At 51.8% G+C, this 21,788-nt stretch overlaps 1 protein-coding gene across 13 annotated transcripts in view; it reads left to right on the top strand.

Moving 5' to 3' along the window:
* Arhgef10l (Rho guanine nucleotide exchange factor 10 like) overlaps nt 1-21,788 on the top strand; it is a 149,982-nt gene that overhangs the window by 56,690 nt on the left and 71,504 nt on the right. For 9 of the 13 annotated variants that reach the window (XM_031379283.1, XM_031379280.1, XM_031379279.1 and 6 more), the window contains 4 exons: nt 12,065-12,156; nt 13,104-13,187; nt 15,082-15,251; nt 20,346-20,462. In XM_031379283.1, coding sequence (XP_031235143.1) covers nt 12,065-12,156; nt 13,104-13,187; nt 15,082-15,251; nt 20,346-20,462 — 463 coding nt within the window. The remainder of the gene's footprint in view (nt 1-12,064; nt 12,157-13,103; nt 13,188-15,081; nt 15,252-20,345; nt 20,463-21,788) is intronic. The other 4 variants (XM_031379288.1, XM_031379289.1, XM_031379287.1 and 1 more) reach the window with 1 other exon arrangement.

Below are 21,788 nucleotides of genomic sequence, written 5' to 3'. Positions count from 1 at the left end.
ATAGGAGAGGTGTTCATATTACTGCAGCAGGGACAAGACGGGGAGGGGGAGAGTGAGTGAGAGCAAGAGAGAATGAGAGAGAAAGTGAGAGAGAGAGAGAGAGAGAGAGAGAGACAGAGATAGAGAGAGAGACAGAGACAGAGACAGAGAGAGACAGAGACAGAGAGAGAGGCAGAGACAGAGAGACAGAGAGACAGAGAGACAGAGAGAGGAGACCTTTATTCAGGTCTCATCTCTTTAAAACCTCATTCAGTATGAATTCACTCAGATTGAGTCAGGCCTGGTCTAGCTCAGTTGGTACAGTGCTCGCCCAGGATCTGAGAAGCCCTGGGTGTGATCCCAGCACATCAGTAAGTGACATGGTGACTTGCAGCTGTTGTCGAGGAGATCAATTGTTCCTCTTCTCCTGCATCGGAGTTTGAGGCCATCTCAGGTAGAGACCCTGTCTCCAATCCAAACCAAACACAAGGGATTGAGCCAGCAATGAAGTAGGCACCACCATGGCCCACCAGCTGGGAGCCAAACCTTCAACATGGGCCCCTTATGGGAGAACATTTCATACCCACACCGTAATACCATATGGCCAGTGGCTATGGTATTGGATGAATGGGTGACCCGTTGCCTCTGTCTTGGAGGGCTGCAGGCCTCTCTGTTTCCTCATGCCCTCATCCAGCCCATTGTGTGGAAGCAGCGGGTTGCTATGGGGCAGAGCACCTGGTGATGCTGGAAGGCACAGGGGTAACTTTAGGGCTGGGCTGTCTGGATGGATAGGAGCTCATTCATCCTGCTGCTGGGCAAGGGCAAGCCTTAGAGTGAGTGCTCAGCTGCCTGCCAATGCATGTATTATACATTCCCTTTCTTCAGGGACATGTTTGTTAGCAGACACTAGCAATATTAACGTAGCTTATAGTGCCTACTTACAGACACAGATGTACATGCAAGCTCTCTCTCACACAGACACATATGTATGCTTATACATAGATGCATATGCATGCTCACACACATACACATGCATGCTCACATACATGCACATGCATGCTCTCTCACACACAAACATACATGCTCACACGCATACTCACACACACCAATATGCATGCTCACACATACAGAACAAACATGCATGCTCACATATACAAAACAAACATGCATGCTCACACACACACATGCATATACATGCTCTCGCATACTCACACTCCTTTGAAAAGAGACTAGAGCTGAGCCTTCGTTGGCTCGAAGCCCAGGAGCTTATCATCATTGCTGAGTCCCCTGCTCCAGGGCCTGAGACTGCAGGTTCTGTGGGGAGGGCTTACCTGGCCTCAGTCTGCTGTTTCTGAATTGTCACCTGCTGAGAGGTGAGCTCTTAGCTCCTGAGAGAGTAGCTTCCCAGCTGCTCTGTAGACCCTCCTGAGAGCCTTCCTAGTGCCTGGCACTAAAGCCTTGTGTTTTCTAGGTGAGGCCCCTTCCCTTGAAATGGGGACAGAGCAAAAGCCCTGGTCTGTCTTCCTCCTAGCTCTTGTGAAGGCTGGGGTGTGTCTTCTACCTGCTGGCCAGCCCCCAGGTGACAGGGACTCATTCTTGGTGGGTTAAGTTCTGTTTATTGCCCAGGTCTTACTTCAGTCCCCAACACAGGGGAGAGTAGAAGGCAATCCTTGAAGAGGTAAGTGATGGAGGAAGGACCAGGAGGGTGGGGAAGAGGACTTCAGTGTCTCCATGGAAACGAAGAAGACTCTGATGGGGCCAGAGGCCAGTGGGAGGAGGAAAGGGGACTTGAATGGCCACTGGCCACACTCTCAGCTACCACATTAGTGTGTTACAATCAGGCACCGCCAGTCACACCCACCTTGCAGATGGACAGCCGAGGTAACGGAAGTAAGTTATCTTATTGAGGCAGTTGATGGCAGGGCTGTCCCCTTCAAGTCTGTGGGTTCGGTCAGTACTGGTGGACTTTGGAGCCTGTCCACTCCCAATCTCTTCCCTGTAGGTGCTAACTAAGGGAATAGGGGCCAGTGGCGCAGCCTTAAGTAGACAGTAGAGGCAGGATTCGTGAGCTGAGAACCGCGGTTGCCCGCTGTTTGTCCGGGACAGGGCCCCACACTTCTGCCTGCTGAGTGTAGTACCTGGACCCCAACCCCCGACCTCCGACCCCCAACCCCCAACCCCCTCTGGCTTTGCTTGTTTTTCCTGCCTCTGCCACAAACACTCCCAGCCACCCTAGCCTTTTGTTGTGGTTCAGGGTTTGGTATCTCACCACCTTGCCTTCTTGGTCTTCCCCCTCCTGGGTACACATGTGGATCAGATGGGTGGATTAGGATGCCCACTGCCTAGGGTTCCTTACCTAGGCCTGCAGCCTCGGAGAAGTTGGGAACGGGGTGGTAAAATATTCATCAGAGGGCCTGGAGACCCATCCTCCCCTCTGGGCGGCCTGGAGTTCGTGGGCGGGGCTCATGTAGACTAGGCCTGCCTCTACCTCCAGAGAGCTGGGAGGTATACCACCACACCTGGCCCGTTTTCTCTCTTTCTGTCTCTAGTTTCAAGGTCTCGCAGTCTCGGTATCGGACCCCTCCAGACCTCAGGCCCTTTGATGGTGCAAGGCAAAAGCTGACCAGCTTCTTGCCTCATCAGGAGCATGTATGAGACTACTCATGCAGTGCCTGAATGATGTCTGTGAGGATGTGTCCCTCGGGTCTCCACTTCGATGACGCCCCGCCCTGTTAACCCTTCCACCCCCAGCGCCCAGCATGAAGGACTGGAACTATATCTTACACTCACAGGGCCCTTATGCTCACACAGCCCGGGCACATCTCAGCCCTGCTCCACAGAACTACGCCGGTGACGGTGACCAAGGAACAGCTCCTCTAACACTGGCCACACCCCAGTCTCAGAGACTGAACAGGGACTCTCTCTGGGATCTGGAGATGGGGAGGTGATCCTGGATCCTCCAGGTGACTTGATATCATCACAGGGGCCTTATAAGCGGGAGGCCAGAAATCAGAGAAGATGCCAAGCCCACAGCCTTGGAGGTGGGAGAAGGGGCCCTAAACCAAGGGATGAGAGCAGCTTCTAGAAGCAGACTCTCCTAGAGCATGGCAGTTGTCAGATTTCCTAACGCGGCGACCCTACGATACAGTTCCTCGTGGTGTGGTGACCCCCAGTCATAAGATTATCTCACTGCTACTTCATAACTGTAATTTTGCTACTGTTATGAATTATAATGCAAACATCTGTGTATTCCGATTGTTGTAGGCGACCCCTGTGAAAGGGCGACCCCCAAAAGGGGTCATGAAGAGTGTAGCCTGCCACCTTGCCACCTCAAGGAAACTCATTTTTTTTTGTAACGTGTTGGGTTTATGGTAGTTGGTCTTGACAACCGCAGCTGACTGAGCTCTAGAAGAGAAGTCACAGTGGGTCTCACTTTGTAGACAGAGACGTGGAGCACTTGATTGGAAGAGGCAGCCTGACTGACAGTCTCTGGACTTCGGTGTTCGGTGTTCGGTGTGTGTCGGGGTTATCCTCACAGTTCTGGCTCAGAGCTCTGTGACTGGCAGGGCTTTTGGCCTTCTTCATGTCCTTCCTCCCATCTTCCCATCATTCTTTCCTGAGTGCCCGGGCTGGGATGCTGAAATACTGGGTAAGCCGGCGGTACGTGTTAACAGCTCCATAGCTATATAACAACGCCCTGTGTGTATTTGACTACAGGTCAGGCCCAGTGTTAAGAATGTCACCTTGCTTATCCCATCAGCCTGTGTGACACAAATGTTCATGGGTGGGGCTCTGTAACAACTACTTATTACATGTGTGGCAACAGGTACAGGAAGGTCAGACCACCAGCCTGGTGTCACAGAGGGAGGTAGGCAGAGCTAGGGTCAAGCCCAGGCAGCTTCCAGAACCCGTGTTCTGCGTTGAGCATGGTGGTGGATATTTGTGATTCTAGGGCTCTGGAGGCCGAGACGGGATTGCATTGGTTGCAGGGTATGCTGGATTACACGGTGACTTCCAGGCCAGCCTGGGCACTTACACCTGTTTCAAATGTAAAACAAGACCCTTCTCTACTTATTTTTTTTGATTTATTTATTTTGTGTGTGTAGGAAATTTATTTTGTGTGTGCGTTATAGTGCATGTGTGGAGTTCATCAGAGGATAGCATGGTGGGGTTGGTTCTTTCTACCATGTGGGTCCCAGAAATTAAACTCAGATCTTCAGGCTTGGCAGCAAGAACACTTACTGAATTCACAGTGGTCCCTGGGAATTGACTTCCTTCCTTCCTTCCTTCCTTCCTTCCTTCCTTCCTTCTTTCCTTCCTTCCTCCCTTCCTTCCTCCTTCCCTTCTTCCCTCCCTCTCTCCTTCCTTCCCTCCTTCCCTCCCTCCCTTCCTCCCTTTCTTCCTTCTTTCCTTCTTCCCTCCCTCCTTCCCTCCCTTCCCTCCCTCCCTTTCTTCCCTGCCTTCCTTCCCTCCCTCTCTCCTTCCTTCCCTCCTTCCTTCCCTCCCTTCCTCCCTTCCTCCCTTTCTTCCTTCTTTCCTTCTTCCCTCCCTCTCTCCCTCCCTTCCCTCCCTCCCTTTCCTCCCTGCCTTCCTTCCCTCTCTTCCTTCCTTCCTTCCCTCCCTTCCTTCTTCCCTCCCTCTTTCCTTTCCTTCCTCTCTCCTTCCTTCCTTCCTTCCTTCCTTCCTTCCTTCTTCCTTCCCTCTTTTCTTTCTTCCCTTTCTCCTTTGTTCCTTCCTTCCTTCCTTCCTTCCCTCCCTCCCTTCCTTCCTTCTTTCCTTCTTCCCTCCCTCTCTCCTTCCCTTCCTCCCTCCCTCTTTTCCTTCTTTCCTCCCTCCTTCCCCATTTCTTCTCCCACTCCCTCCCCCCCTTTCTCTTTCTTTCTAGAGACAAGTTCTAGTCACCCAGTCCAGCCTCAAATTTGCTCTGTAGCTGAGGATGATCTTGGACTTCTGATCCCCCGCCCCCACACACACTTCCCTAGTGCTGGGATTGCAGATGTGAGCCACCACACGCAAGCGGTTTATGTGCTGCCCAGGGCTTTGTCTTGTTAGACAATACTCTACCTGCTGAGCCCCACCCCCAGCCCGCACCTCGCACCCCACAATCAGTCTCCTCCTTCTCTGTTACCCCTTCATCCCCTCCTTTCAGTAAGTCATACATGTTTATTGAGAGAAACATCTAAGAGAGAAGATGACAGGCTGTGGCCAGCCTTTCATGTGTGTAGTGTGTGGCCTCAGGTCTCTGCTGGGTGCATACTGCAGCATGCAGCTTGGTTGTTGCAGATGGGTGGTTTTATTGCCCCTGCTGTCTCATGGCTCGCTAATTTATTTTTTTAACCTAATTACACACAGTGAACATTTTCCCGTGGGAACCTGAGTTCTTCAACAACTCCCCACGTGGCTCTCCTTTCACTATTGGTGAGGGTGTGATGCCTGTCTCGGTCTGACTGTTGATACCAGACCCTCCAGATGCTAGGGAGCCCCTGAAGCAAGCCAGTAGCTGGGTTTAGGGTGGTGCCTGTGTTTGCGGGGTCAAGCTACGAGAGACGGATCTCTGGTGTCCCTAACACTCAGTCCCTGTTGAGGACCATTAGGGAGGTCAGTACACCCTGCTCCCCTGGCATACCTTGTGTGGTCCCTCAGCACGTCATTCATTGAGCATGTGGACTTGTGTCCAGCTCTAGGACAGACTGTGCCCTAGAGGCCATCTCTAAGTGAGGGACCTTCGCCAAGGCATGGAGAGGGGAGCACATGGTTAGAGGAGACACTGTACCTGGAGAGGCAGAGGAAGGCCTGAGGTGACATGCCACGGGCCAGAGCTTTGCGTGCACTGCCACTTACCTCTCTGTCAGAGGGAGGACTCATGGCCCATTCCACAGATGTGGAAACTGAGGCATGAAGTCGTGCTGCGTGCTTTAGGGTGCATTCTTCTGTAATCCTCCCAGAAGGAAGTGATGATTTGCTTGGCTCTACCTCTAGCGACTGTCCCTGTGCTCTGGGACAAATGGCAGAGGCGGGGTTTGTCTTTAGGCTGTCTCACCTCTGACCTGTGCATGCTAGGTTTCTATTCTGTTGCTCATTGGAGCTAGTAGAAGCCCTCCTCAGGCCAGTGATCAGTCTCCAGGGCAGGGGCTCTGGGCCTGGGAACTTTAGTTACCCAAAGTGTGCCTTGGGCCTGACGCAGAGTCTCATTGTATAGTTCAGTCTGGACTTGAAGTCACGATTCTCTTGCTTCAGCCTCCCAAGTATAGGAACTGCAGGCCTGAGTCTATGTGCTCAGTTTTACTTGGGCTGGGCTGGGCTGGTGCTGGGCTGGTACTGGGCTAGGGTTGTGCTGGTCTGGGCTGGTCCTGGGCTGGTGCTGAGGTAGGCTGGGCTGGGCTGGAGGGCTTCATGAATGCTACATAAGCATCCTACCAACTGAGCTTTGTCCATGGCATAAAGGCCAGATGGTGTTTAAGGTGCCTCCAGCTTTGCTGGGTGGCCAAGAAAGCTACCTGTAACCTCAACACTCAAGGGACAGAGGTGGAAGGATCTTTCAATTGTATTTACTTAATTGTGTGTAGGTACATGCATGCCAGAGGTATGTTGGAATTGGTTCTCTCTACCGTGTGAGAGTTCAGGAATGGGACTCAGATTATCAGTCTCAGTGGCAAGCACTTTTACCTGTTGAGCCACCTCACCTGTCCTGAGGCAGAAGGATCTTGAGGTTGAAGCCAGCTGAGGTTACATAGTAAGTTCGAGGCCAGCCTGGACTACACAGTGAGATACTATCTTAAAAAAAAGAAAAAAGAAAAAAAGGACCCATGCAGTGGCGGCACACGCAGCACTTGAGAGGCAGAGGGAAGCGGATCTTTGTGCATTTGAGGCCAGCTGGTCTCCAAAGCAGGTTCCAGGACAGCCAGGGCTACACAGAGAAAAGACTGTCTTTTGGAGAGCTGGCTCAGCCGTTAAGTGCACTGACTGCTCTTCCAGAGGTCCTGAGTTCAAATCCCAGCAACCACATGGTGGCTCACAACCATCTGTAATTCCCTCTTATGGGGGTGTCTGAAGACAGCTACAGTGTACTTACATATAATAAATAAATAAATCTTTTTAAAAAAAGGAAAAAGAAAAGACTGTCAAAAACAACAACAACAAAAACAAAACAAAAACAAAAACAAAGAAAATAAAAGAAAACCAAAACAACAAAAAGATCTTTTCCACATGTGTTACTCTGTGGCTTTGAGGCTAGGGTACATAGGACCTTGGGTCCTTTTGGGCCCCGAATCATGCTGGGAGACCTGAAGCATGTTAGGAGGTCTGAGGCATCCTGGGAAGCAGGTGTGAACTCCTCTTTCTGATTGGTATCTCCCTCCCCTGTCTCCTCCCCATCCTTATCCTCAGCATAATGGCCTCCCCTAGTGAGTGCAGGGCAGGTGGTGTAACTGCGGTCAGTCCTTGTCCCATGCAAGGAGTGGGGAAGTGCACTTGAGTCGAGATAATGAGCCTCTCTCTCATGGGTGTTTATGGGGGTTATCTGGAGTCTTGGAGGAAGCTCAAGAGTGTTTGCTCACAGGGAGAATGGTCTATTTCAGTTGGGCAGTGTCAGGGCCCTGGATAGCTTTTCGGGGCCAGCAGTTGGGAGAGGCTGTCCTCTGGGGCACAGGCTAGGCAGGAGGGAGGAGGTGCCTCGGGCTCATTTCCTGCCATCTTTTCCTTGTACACTAATCCTGAGCTCAAACCTCTGCTAGGCGAGTTACCTCATTTGGAGAGCCCTTTCCCTCGTGCCCGCTTGCCTGGGACTGATGGCTTTAAGTCTGTGGACTGAAGAGCTGACCTCTGGGGCAAGGTCTTGCAGAGATGGCTGGGGGTGTGGCTGGGGGTGTGACTCAGCTGTGGAATGATTTCCCGGCATGTACAAGACCCTGGGTGCCATGCCCAGCACTGAAGAAATCAAGCATGGTACACACCTATAATCTCAGCACTTAGGAAGCAGAGGCATGAGGATCAGGAATTTAAAGTCATCTTAGCTACATAATGAGTTTGAGGCTAGTCTGGGCTACTAGACCCTCTCTTACCACCCCCAGACACCCCCTAAAAGCAAAACAAGCAAGCAATCAAAAATATTGACAGAATAACAGCCTGGTTCAGGTCTCAGCTGTGTTCTTTCTTACTTATGGTCAAGAGGCTTGGGCAGTGGAGGTGGGCAGAAAGGTGACCCTGCGTATAAATGACGCCTTCCACCCAGTTCGTGATTGCAGGATCAGGACCTGTGCTTGATGTTGCCTGTGCCCTGGTAACACACAGCCAGGAGGCTCTTTCTTCAGCCTCCTTGTGGTATGTAGTGTGCTCCTGGCATTTCCAGGTCCCCCAAGAGCTACTTGACCTCACTGACCCCACCTTGAGGTCAACTTCAAAGTGTACACAGGATCTGTCCTTAGCAAAGATTTGATAGCTTTTGAGCTGGCTGCCAGGCTTTCTCTTGGGCAGTGCCAGGCTGGCTTACTATGAGGCAATACCTGGGTGTTCTGCATGGTGGTGGGATGAGTGCCTGGCTCATGTAAGACCTGGGGTTGTATTTCCTACACAAAGGAGGAAGTCGAGGAAGGAGAGAGAAGAGGGAGAGAAGAAGGAAGAATGGTGTGATGGTTTGTATATGCTCAGTCCAGGGAGTGGCAGTATTTGGAGGTATGGCCCTGTTGGAGTAGGTGTGTCACTGTGGGTGTGGGCTTTAAGACCCTCATCCTAGCTGCCTGGAAGCCAGTATTCTGCTAGCAGCCTTCAGATGAAGATGTAGAACTCTCAGCTCCTCCTGCACTATGCCTGCCTGGATGCTGCCACCTTGATGATAATGGACTGAACCTCTGAACCTGTAAGCCAGCCCCAATGAAATGTTGTTCTTTGTAAGACTTGACTTGGTCATGGTGTCCGTTCACAGCAGTGAACCCCTCACTAAGACAGATGGGTGAGGGGTGTCTTATAAACAGTGGATGTCATCTCTCACAGCTCTGGATCCTGGGCACTGTGCTCCTACTCTGGGGCTGAAGGTGTGAGGCAGGCAGGGCAGAGCTGTGAGAGAGGAGGAGGGGGCACACGAGGCCTTTGGGCTCTGTGGCATGGAGGCATGCTGGGTAGCCTTCTGCTCTCCTGGAACTCTCTGGCCTGTGTGAACGCCTCTTTGAGATTGAGCACTCTGGCTTCCTCCCCATTCTTTCTCCTCTGTGCTGGTAGAGTGGTCCAGCAAGTACAGGGCAGGTGATGGTACTATAGCCAGGCTTTGTCTCCAGTGCAAGGTGTGAGGCCTCAGGGTGCAGAAGTGTGGCTGAAGATAAGATGGAGGCACTGAGAGTGAGAGTCTGCTGGGGGCCATTTCCTCAACTACAGATGGTTGTCGCCTTCTTGTGAACTCTCATGGTGGAAGGGTGAAGGAGCCGCTGGTGGCTTCATTTCTAAGGGCATCGATCCTTCTCATAGGTTTCTGTCTCATTACCTAATCTCTTCCCCAAAGACTCCATCTCCTCTCATTGTCCCGTAGTGGGTGAGCATTTCAACCTGTGGCCTTTGGTCACAAACCATGGCTCCGTGATGGAGACTCAGCTGGTACCTGTGATTCTACCTTGAGCACCGTTTCTTACCTTCTTTACAAAAAAAATCACGGTCTTAGTTTGGGTTACTATTGCTGTGGTGAAACACCATGTCCAAAAGCAACTTGGAGAAGAAAGGGCTTATTTGGTTTATGCTTCCAAATCACTGTTCATCATAGAAAGAAGTCAGGACAGGAGCTCAAGCAGGGCAGGAACCTGGAGGCAGGAGCTGATGCAGAGGCCGTGGAGGGTGCTGCTTACTGGCTTGTTTCTTTTCATTATATATCTGTATGAGATCACCACGTGACCCAGTCAGTACTGGGCTGTCTTGAAATCTCCTCTGCCAACACCATCAACCCAAAACACTTACCTTTAGCCACTGGCAGATTTTTTTTTTTTTTGGACGAGGGCAAATAGTAGCCAAAACATCACTAGAATGGTCACTAGACCACTTACTAATATCTTTTTGTGCCAGGTTCCCACTGCACACATCACCTTCAGCACTGCCAGCCACGCTCCTGCTAGGATAGCCCAGGAAGCCCCACTTAAAGCGTACCATTGTGTTTCCAGTCTAAAGTCCCAAAGTCCACATTCCACCACCAAGTGATGGCATGGTCAAGTCTGTCACAGCAACACTCCAGGCCCTGTTCACAGCTTCTGTCTTAGTCGCTGTTCAGTTGCTGTGAAGAGACACCATAAACAAGGCAAGTCTTACATAAGAAAGCACTTGACTGGGGGCGTGATTACAGTCTCAGAGGGTCAGGCTGTTACCCTCATGGCAGGCAGGTGCTGGAGCAGGAGTTAAGGGTTAGGGTTAGGGTTAGGGTTCCTGATTCATCATCAGCAGCAGAGAAGGAAACTGGGCCTGCATGGGCTTTTGAAACTCAAAGCCTGTCCCCAGTGACATACCTTTTCCAACAAAGCCAAACCTCCTAGTTCTTCCCTAATAGTTCATCAGTTGGGGACTAAGCATACACAGATGAAGGCCATTGTCATTCAAACCAGAAGGTCGGGTAGGCGTGTGGGGCTAAGGTGTGGGTGAAGATTTAAATGCAAGCCTCAGCTTGCATTTTAAAAATGTTCTTAAAATTTTATTTATTTATCTTGTGTGTGTGTGTACATACATGTGCGTGTGTGTATGTGTGCGCGCATGTGTACATGTGTCTGAGGATAATGTAAAGAGGTTAGAGCTTTCCTTCTGTTATGAAATATAATACGGTGGCACCGGGGTAAAGGAGGTACCTGGTGGGCCCACACCAGGGTGTCCCCCTGAGAAATCACACCATGCCACAGACCTGACATAAGGAAAGTTTCTTGTGGGGGAAGGGAGAGGAGCAGTGACCTGGGAAAGAGGAAGAGACAGAGAAAGGCGGGGGACAGAGAAGGACAGAAAGAGAGGCCAGCTGGGAACACGTGGGAAGAGAGAAGAGAGAGAGAGTGAAGAGAGAGGGAGGGGAGGGGTGGGGTAGCGAGTAACGGTGCAGGTAGCAATGGTGGCGGGTGATGTTGTAAAGGTTGCTGGGTCACTGTTGGGAGGAGTCTATAGGAATTGTATGTAAGCCAACACCTTCCACTCCACGGGTCCTGGGAATCAAACTCAGGCCCTTAGACTTGACAGCAAGCGTTTCTACCTACTGAGCCATCTCACCTGCCCCCAACCTCAGCTTTTGAATAGTGGGAGAACACCGTCCTCACTGCAGACAGACTGGTGTCTTGTCTCCAGTCATCTGAGTAACCAAGGGAGTCTGTTCCTAGCCCAGAGACTGGGACAAAACTCTTTAAACTTTTCCCAAATCGTGACCTCTTTTTAACCTAAGAAACTTATATCCAACATCAGATACATGGATATATAAAATGGGTTTACACACCACGCATTTAGTAATGATAGATCATTAAGACATTTATTTTAAAACACGTTTTGTAAAGAAAAAACAAATTTGCATACCGATGTGCTTGTATAACTGTTCATAAAGGTTTAAATCTCTGCTAAATGTTGGATGTAGCAGCACACAGGCCCGAGTCTGAGTCCCAGGTTAGACGTTTTGACTTTATATTCATTAGTGCTGAGAAGGTTCACAAAGATGTCCAGTACAAAGCAGCAGAAGGATGTTTAAAGCCTTCCAGGGACTGTTAAAAGGTTAGCCCAGGTCCAAATTCATCTTGTGATTTTATTTAAATGAAATTCAACTCAGCGATTTTTAAAATCATACATTCAAACATAATCCAACCCCAAAGACAGAATGGTTTGGGACTTATTGTGATGTGAAATGAGGGTCGGTGTAAACTAAGTCTCTGCTTTCCATAATGAAACAGAATATTTCTGTAAGATCAAGGGAAATAAAGGCACAGTAAAAACATTTCAATGTGTAACACTACGAGTCCTGAATCAGAGCCAAGGTTTGCCTCTTTTTTGAATGCCAGCCAGCTTAGGTGACCTGAGGCCCTAACCACGAGGCCATCCTCCACATCCTTCCAGTCTAACGAGGAGGCTGAAGTTTCACTGAGCCATCTCTCTGCAGGGCACCCACTGTGGTCAGCAATGGGGATGCAGTGGGTGCGGCGATCTCTGGGGTCCGGCGTTCCAGCTGGAAGCGGAAGAGTTCACGTCGTAGTAAGTCGCCCCCCTGCCCATCTCTCATCCCGGGGAGAACCAAGGTGGTCTCATAGTCTCCAGGCTAAGAGCTGGCACTGGTGCTCCAGAGCCCAAGGGAGGGTTGCCACAGACTTGAGCTGCTCACTGCTCACCAGAGCCCTAGATCCTTAATCCAGCTGTCCGCCTGCTCTCAGAGGCCCTGCCAAGAGGCTAGTCAGAATTAGCTCCCAGGTGGCTGGGGCAGGTGCTCTGGGAGGAGAACCTCCCTTACAGAGGAGCAGCTTCTGCAAGAACCACTGTCCAGAGGATACCTGGCACCAGGGGGTGCTCCAAGTGGCTCAAGTTAGATTGGTGTTTTTAGGGGTGAAGCAGGCTGCCAACTCTTGAGCTCCTCCCAAGGGCTCTGCCAAAGGACCTTGAGGTGACTTTTGGGGCTCATTCTTCAGGGGGTGGGTGAGAGAAAGACAGAGGAGAAGGGGAAGGATCAATAAGAACTGTCATCACCATCCAGGAGAAGAGGGGTTAGGGTTGCGGTGCTACAGAGGGAGGGTTAGTTTGGACCCACTGGAGTGTGGTGGGATGCAAGGAAGAAGGAGATATGAGGGACAAGGGCTCTGGATGCTGTAGGATCCAGGAAGACGTCCCCTTAGAGATCAGGGTCCTTCTAGGAGGCCCAGGGCTCAGGTCAGGGTAGATTCCCCAACCCCCCACTCTTCCCATCCTGGGGCTAGGCATCAGTGTATGGCTTCCCTGCAGGTGCTGTGGTCAAGATGGTGGTGGGTGGCAGGGAGGGAGGCAAGGTGGGGGTCTGTGGTGGGCACTGAGAAGGCCAGTGGGCCAGAGGAAAGCAGGGAATTGCATAGGCAATGATGAAAGTTGGGACACACGGCTGACTTTCTGTTCTGTTGGTCCTCCGTGGCTGCCACCATATGCCCCTTGGGTGACCTTTCTCCTCTCGGTTACAGTTGACCGGTTCACTTTCCCCGCCCTCGAGGAAGATGTGATTTATGACGACGTCCCCTGTGAGAGCCCAGACGCCCATCAGCCCGGTATGGCCTCTTGTGGCTCCTTTCCTGGCCTTTCTCTGGGTCAGGGAGAGAGAGCCATGCTTGGGGAGGGGGGTGTCTCTTCCTCTCCTTCTGTCCCCAGTGCTCTCTGTCCCCACCTTTCACACTCTGCAGATACACAAGCAAGGACCCATCATAACCCTAGGTCTAGGCAAACCAGGCAGGGCAGCGTTGGGGGTCTCTAGTAGGATGACATAAACCCTTGAGTTCCTGAAGGTCATCTCAATCCTTCTCTAGGGAAAAGGAGCTAGCTGTGGACATCTCTCAGGGCAGTGGTGAAAGGTGACAGCTTGTTAGACCAACAGGGTCACACAGAGAGGCTGTGCTCTTGAAGATGGAAGAGAGACATGTGGCCAGGATTGAGCCACAGTAAGCCAGGCTGTTCTATGCACGTATGCATGAATGTGTACACGTGTGAACACACATACACTCACACATGCACACATGGGCACACACACACACACACAGTGTGTGTGGTACTGAGGATCCAAACTCAAGATCTTGTGCATGTTAGCACTCTACGCTCGAGCTATATTTCTGACCCTCCATGCTTTGAAACGGGATCTTGCCATGTAGCCAAAGCTGGCCTTGAACTCATTATTTTCCCTTATCGGCCACTGAAGTCAGCTAGGATTACAGGTACACCCCATTTCTCCAGGCCGAGTCTTCACACGTTGCCATGTAATCTGCGGTTGGGGGTGTTATATCCTAATTTTACAGATGAGGAGTCAGTAAAGGTCATAATATTCCTACCTGAATAAGTCAAGCTGCTGATGACCCGGCCCTGGGCTTTGCTGTCCTCTGGTAGCACAGTGGGTCTTCCTCTGGACATCCTCAGGATCTGGGGTCTGTCTCCTTGGGCAATAGCTGCTGGCGTATCCAGCCAGCCCTTCCTTCAAGGTCACGACCAATGTGGCCTGCTACTCTGTCCCTGGAGTCGTTAGTCACTAATATCTTGGCATAAGAATAACCTCCCCATGACGAGAGGCAAAGTGCTTGCTACCAAGCAGGAGGATTTAAGTTTGATCCCCAGAACCCACATAAAAAAGGCTGGGCATGGTATAATCCACGCAAAAATGCTAGGGAGGCAGAAGTGGATCCCTCAGGCTTGCTGGCCAGCTAGCCTGGTTGAATTGGCAAGCCTCAGGTCCTCATGAGAGCTCCACATTCAAAAATCAAGCTTGACAGTTCCTGAAGCATAGCCCCTCCCTGCCCCGCCCCCACCCCTCCACAAGTGCCCAGTTGGGTTCTGCCCCTCAAGAGAGAGGACACTCAATTCATTGTCCCCATTTCTCCATTCTAAAGTATTTCCTGCTGTTTTTGAAAGCCAGCGTTCCTCCCGGACTCTAGGCCGGGTGCGCCCCCTCCTGGACGTTTGCAGACTGCAGGGACCACAAGGACCACATGGACCACATGGGAAGGATGCACCATTAAGGAAGTCCCGCCCCTTCCTGTGTCTTCCCATTGATGCTTTAGAAATCTCCAGTAACCCAGGAGCATGCTAGGGATCCAGTTGGCATTGACTCTGACCTTTCCTCTCTCTCCCGCCAAAAAAAAAAAAAAAAAAAAAAAAAAAAAAAAAAAAAAAAGCCAGAGAGGCCGAGAGTGAGGACCTTGCTCTTAGAGGAATGTATTAAGAGTGAATTAAGGAGTCCTTCATGTCGGGCGTAGTTCTTTTGGGTTCCTCTTTTTTCCAGGCCCTTCACGTGTAGAGAGGTGAGGGATGTGCTGGCATAGTCTCTGAGGAAGTGGGACTGAGTGTGGGGCTAGGCCAGCACCTGCTCAGTCCTTCCTCCCTTTCTTATGCCTTTCCTCTTGGGGTTCCAGATCTGGGTGGCTGGGGCCTCTGACTCACCAGATTGTCGCTGGCTGACAGGGGCCGAGCGGGGCCAGCTTTACGAGGATGTGCACCGTGCCGGAGCACCGCGTGAGGCTGAGGACCTAGGCTGGAGCTCCAGCGAGTTCGAGAGCTACAGCGAGGACTCTGGGGAGGAGACCAAACCGGAGGCAGAGCCCACTAAGCACCGGGGGTCCTTCCAGCCCAAGGTGAGGAGCTTGGGGGTGCTTTCTCAAAGTACGGACACCCAGGTTCTTTCAGGAAGGGATGTGGGTGGTCAGGGCCAGGCACTAGGCCCCCGCCCCCGACCCCCATCTGGGGACGATCAGTTTCCAACAATATATAGTGAGTGGTCAGTAAGATCATTGGGTCATCCCGAGCCAGGAAGTGATTTGGATTGTCTCCTGTATTTCTGTTCAGACTGAGTCAGTTGCTCATGGTGTTCATGGGCTCAGGCTGGTTTTCAGAATTCTTAACCCAGTGGTCCGCAAAGCCCAGTTAAGTGGGTACAGCGGATCATCGGCTCTTTCAGCTTGGCTCTCCTGGCCTACCAGGTACATCCTCAGAACCACACAGTACTATTTGCCCTGGGGAGTGGAGAGGTGATGGTGGCGTGCGAGCAGAGGACGGCATCAGAGCTCCTCTGGCCAGGCGTGCGTGTTCTTTCCGGCTGTCTCTACCTTACACGAGGAGCCGCTGGGCTGGAGATCTGTTCCCCTTCTCCTGCTCTGTCCCTGCTCCTCTCATGTTCCATGAGGAGTCTGAGATTCTGCAGGTAAAGCTTAAGGGTCCAGCCTGACCGGAGGTGACCGGCTGGCTCCCTTTAGACATAGGGGGTAGGACACAGGCTGGCTGGGTTAGTGGCTAGCTCCAGCTGCACCCACAGGTTTCCTGGGAAGGCTTACAGTATTCGTGCCTGTTCCCAGGTTTCAGGAGCCCCCTGGAAGAGGTGTGTGCTAGCTAGCATAGCTCAGAAAGCCTTCACTCAGTCTTGTGGTAAGCAAGCCCAATTGTCCAGACTTACAGGAAGGGCTTTAATGCTTGCCAACCATAAAGCAGAATTCTTTTTTTTTTTCTTTTTAATTTTTATTTATATGAGTACACTGCAGCTGTCTTCAGACACACACCAGAAGAGGGCATCAGATCCCATTACAGATGGTTGTGAACCACCATGTGGTTGCTGGGAATTAAACTCAGGACCTCTGGAAGAGCAGTCAGTGCTCTTAACCACTGAGCCATCTCTCCAGCCCTATAAAACAGAATTCTTAAGACCCTGTTGAGTATTGTCTTAGGTCATAGGTGGGATACTGTGAGACCAGGAAGATCTGACCCAGGCTTGGTGGACCTGTATGGTGTAGAAGGAGATGCTGGGTATGCCGTGGTGTAAGCCTGATGAGAAGGGTATGTATGACTCAGTTGATGGAGTGCTTACCCAGAGCGCACGAGGCTCTGACCCTCAGCACCTCGTAAACTGAGTCTGGCGGTGTATATCTCTAATGCCAGCGCTAGGTTGGTAAAGGCAAGAGAGTCAGAAGTTCGAGACTGTTATCTGCTGCTTAGAAGTCTGAGGCCAGCCTGAGCTACATGAGACCCTATCTTTATAAAAAAAAGAGAGAGAGAGAGTAAAATGGCTTTTTGTTTCTATGAGTGGGTCCTGCCCAGCAGCATGCCTGGCACGTGGAGGGGACCAGTGGGCCAAGCCTGAGGACTTACAAAGCCAGGTCAGAGTTGAGGCAGGAGAGTTCAACCAGAGCCTAAGAAGATTCTCTGGTGCCTTCAGGCTGGAGAGCCCAGGCAGGCCATTGATTGTTTCCTGTCTTCAGAGGGGGTGTCATATGCTCCCTTAGAGAATAGGTGCTATACCACAGGCTCCCCTACTCCCTAAGTCACTTCTCCATAGAGATTGGAGTAAATCAGACTCAGCTACTCCAAGTGGTGACATGGAGATTCGTGCCTTAGGCATGGTGTGATCCTTCCTCATCACCCAGGGCCGCTCCTACCTCACCCCCTACCCCCGCCCCATTCCCTCTTCTTTGTTTCTTTTCTTGAGACAAGATTTCTCTATGTAGGCCAGCCTGGCCTTGAACTTGGAGATTCACCCGCCTCTGCCTCCCTAGTGCTGGGATTAAAGGTGTGGGTGCCCTATGCCTGGCTCCCTCCTACCTTCTTGCTGGGGACCTGAGAGGGACCTATGGGAACCTTCAGATGGCAGACTTGTGCTACCTACCAGACAGCAGGCTTTAGGCTTAGAGAGCTGGTTGACATCGCAGATGCCAGGGACTCTCCTCCCAGGGACCCTAAATGGGTTTGCCTTTTGACATTCTGACTTCAGGGGGTGCAGGTGGCCCCCCGTGGCTGTAAGGAATGCTGGCGTGGGCTTCTCCTCCTAGATCTCCTGCTTACTGGGAACTCATATCCCTTAAGAAACTCACTTTGAGGTAGGGGTGGGTGCTCTTCCTTAGCAATGTCCCACAATGCAGTTCTAGGGATTGTTAGCAGGAGGGCCTTTTCTCTGTTCATCTGCTAAGGCTGGCGTGCTCCCTAATGGCTGGTTCTCAGGCAGATGGGAAGGCGTGCGTGCGTGCGTGCGTGCGTGCGTGCTTGTGTGCGTGCGTGCGTGTGGCTTTTCCTCTCTGCCCGCCCTCTCTGCCTAGGGATGCTGCTAAGCACTTCCTGTAAGACTTGCCTCTCCAGAGCTGCTGGGGTCCCCGCTCTCCACCTAGCATCGCAGCCACTGCGTGTTTCGGGGCCGCTGTTGCTTGCATACGTGTGCTGTGTGTGCCGCACGGCTCTGGGCAGCAGGCATCTGGGGAAGCATTTCATCCTGTTCTTGGAATCTGACTAGAACCCCCAGCTCCAGGCTAACTAGTGGAGTCCCTACCTCAAGATGCCCAGGCCGATCAACTCTAGCCCCCAAAATTGATCAAAGGGTCCCTAAAGGGACCTTAGAAGCCACTGTCTCAGGTGTAAGCATCTGCGTTGAGCTCTCTTGGTCCCCAAGTGGCTGTTTTGTTGGCCACCATGGTCAATAGATGTTTGCTGGGTGTGAGAACCTTTCTCTCTGCGTGTGACCTCTTTTAAGCAATCGTTGTGACCCACCTAGAGCAGTCAGGGAAGGGCGGGCTCCTTACTGAAACACCCACGACGGCCTCAGGTCCCATCCTGCTCATCTCAGCCAGTGACCTTGGTTCTGATGCTTCCCTAGTCTTTTGACCCTTAGAGAGGTGAGGAGCCAGAAGGCCAAGGGACTTGATGGCTTCTCTTTACAGCTGAGCAGGGCTTAGGGTAGAGCCCATCCTGCCCAGTGTGCTGGGGGTGAGTGCGTAGTGTTGCTGACAGGAACAGTTTCATTTCTACGCGTGAAGCTCAGAGAGGTTAGGTGACGTGGCCACATGACAGCCAGTGAATGGCAAGGCCAGGACTCGGCTTTACATATATGGGTAAGAAGATACTTATCTCTTTGTCTGTCTGCCACCCAGTCAGACATTGATCCATCCATCCATCCATTGATCCATCCATCCATTGATCCATCCATCCATTTAATGAATACAGAGGCTGTAGTAATAGATGCCGTGCTATGGCTCCCAGCTTTGAATCATTACTGAGCTCTGGGCTCTACACGGGGCATCCGGGGATACATGTGCATCTCAGCCATGCACAAAGCTAGATGTCCAGAGCTTCTTGTGTTTACTTTACCAGTGAGGACACTGCAACCTCAGGGAGGTCGCTGGCTTGTATGGGAAGCCAAGGCTTGTGTGCTGCCTGCGGGTCCCTGCTCCAGCTTTCTGTTAGTTTGTCTGGCCGGAAGTGAGCTTCATCAGTGTCCCCCGTGGCTCACACAGGCCATGCCTTTAAATATCTGCTTCTCTGTCTCGCCATTCTCCAGACAGCACGCACACCAGTCACCCACCATTCATGCTTCCATGCTGTGGCCCATCCCCCAGTCACCCACCATTCATGCTTCCATGCTGTGGCCCATCCCCCTCCCCTCCCTTTCTTTCCTTTCTCCCCTTCTTTTCTCCCCCCACCTTCCACGACTTCCATTCATTCACCCTTTCCTCCAGGGGAATGCTGGGGTCAGCTTGGGCTAGCTTGTCTGCATTACAAATCCATGTTCAATGGTGTTACTTTGGTAGCACCTGACTGGCCAGGGTGAGGGTTTTCACACTGTGGAGACACCAAGACACAGGGCTTGTATCCCCTAGAGCCAGTTGGTAAGTATTTATTAGCTCTGTACTACCTCTGGACATCCAGCTGTCTATCCATCATCCATTTGCCCAGCTGTAGCTACCCACCCAAATGTAGACAATTGCTCATTTATTTGTCCATTTATCCATCATCCATTTATCCATCCATCTATCCACCATCCATCCATCCATCATCCATCTATCCATCCATCATCCATCCATACATCCACCCACCTATTCATCTACCCATCATCCATTTATCCACCGATCCAACCATATATCCATCCATACTTACATATACCCACCCACCCACTCATCCACCTACCCACCCACTCACCCACCCACCTACCCATCCATCCATCCATCCATCATTCATTTATCCATCCATCCAACCATCTGTTCATCATCCATCATTCATACATACATTCACTCACCCATTCATTCACCCATCCATCCACCTACCCATCCATCCACCCACCCACCCATCCATCCATCCATCCATCCACCCACCCACCCATTCACCCCCACTTACCCGTCAGTCCATCCATCCACCCACCCATCCATCCACCCATCCATCTACCCACCCATCTGTCTGTCTGTTCATCCATCCGTCCATCCTTGTACATATCAATCTGTCTGTGCTGTCCACTCGTCAGTCCAGCCATCTTCTAACCATGTATCCCTTTCTCTAGGCATTTGCCCACATAACTGTTCATGGTCCCTACCCTGTCACTCAGCCCAGCCATCCCCTCTCAGCTGTCCATCTCACAGACTATTATGCTGTAAGCCCATCATCAGGCCTGGGGTATCCAAGGGTCTTTTCCCTTCCACCACAAGAGGGAGGTATGGGCTCACTTCCCTGCCCAGTCTGCTGCCCAGCAGCTGGGACTCCCTGCAGTAGAGACCCAGTTTCAGCTGCCTGGAATGCTGGGCTGAAAGCCGTAGGTGCAGACTCCAGTTGGATGCACCCAGACTGCTATCCCACCCGCCTACTCCATTGTCCGTCTGCCACATGACCTGAGTCTCCTTTTCCCCTGTTGTCTGTGTTTTGTCTCCTCGCTGTCCCGCCTGCTCTTCTCGCCTGCTCTCCTTCTGCCTGGCCGCTTGGGGCCCCAGCTTTCTCCAGACCTGACTAGGCTAAAGGAGAGATACGTCAGGACTAAGAGAGACATCTTGGCTTTGAGAGTTGGGGGTAGAGACATGCAGGAGCTGAAGCTCAAGTGCGATTGTAAGGTACTGTCTGTCCCTTGCTCCTGGCCCCAGGGGGGCCATTCTGCTGGGCCACAGAGGAGGGTGGGTGTGAGCCTGGGGAGCCTACCCTTGATATGTGTCACCTGGTTGTCCTTCACATCTGCACTGCAGAAGGGCAGAGCCATGAGCCAGCTGTTCCTTCCACTTCCTCATTTTTGCCTAGACACACCCCCCACCCTGCTCCCCACCCGCCAGAGGGGTGCCAATGAGCCCTAAGAATGACTGGTGGCATTGCACTAAGATCCCCGAGGATGACCTGGAGTTCTCTCTTTCTTTTTCTTTTTAATTCAGGTTCCTAGCCAGAACTAGGTAGCCACACACCTGTAATTCTAGTACTTGGGATGCTAAGGCAGGAGGATTGGGAATTCAAGACCAGTTTGGGCTACACAGTAGGACTAGGCTTCTGGGTAATGCTATTGACAGCAGTAGCTCGCCTTAACTGAGTACCACACTACATGAGCCCTGGAGCCCTGTGGACCTGGATCCAACCATAGCCTCACTACCTCCTCTCTGAATGACCCTGGGCAGCAGACCTCTTGGCTTCTCTGGGTCTTCATTTCTCTGCCCTCAGTAGCAGCAGCCCCAGGGTGGATGCTGGGACTGGGTAACATTTGGCTTTAGGAGCGTAGTGATGGTAGCTATGTTACTGTCCCCGGGACACCTAGGGATGCCTGCCTTTCCAACATGATTTAGTGTAAGGAAAGTAGGCGGTGGCTGGTGGTCACCCCAGCAGTCAGGAGCAGAGCTGGGCTCTAGTCTGGCTGGGCATGCGAGGCTCTGATGCTGTCAGTCCTACAGGTCTGCCTGCATCAGAACCAGAGCCAGCAACAGGAGGGGGAGGAACTCCAGCAGACACTGCTGGAGGGCTCAGCCAAAGACGGGAGCAAGGGGAGGAAGCCAGGAGCCTATGGAGGCTTGCACAGTGTGTAAGAGCGATCATGCCAGGCTTGGGGACCCTTCTGGGGTGTTCACCTGCTGTTTGCTCAGGACAATGCCACGTGGAAGGGCTCTGATGACTTCCCAAGGTCCCTTGAAGGATTCTGAGGTTAGACCCATTGATGGCTCCATCTGGGGATATAGCCTCCCTAGTCAGTTGTGCCTCAGAAGAGAAGCAGTTTCTGGGGTTGATGTCTGCTCCTTCTTTAGAGTTTCAAAGGTTTTTATGATCCTCCCTCCCAAGAGACCCAAAATCATGACTGTGGGTACAGGAAAGGGTGGGGACCTGCTTCCCCTTTTCCCCGTTCCCTGAAAGCCTGTCTCGTTCCTAAAAAGCCACTACTCCATGTTGGTTCTCCAGCCTTGGTCCCC

This window comes from Mastomys coucha, unplaced genomic scaffold (genome assembly GCF_008632895.1).
Source record: "Mastomys coucha isolate ucsf_1 unplaced genomic scaffold, UCSF_Mcou_1 pScaffold18, whole genome shotgun sequence".
Classification (NCBI taxonomy): Eukaryota; Metazoa; Chordata; class Mammalia; order Rodentia; family Muridae; genus Mastomys; species Mastomys coucha.
Note: the sequence above shows the minus strand (reverse complement) of the source record. Positions and strands in the feature narration are given on the sequence as shown.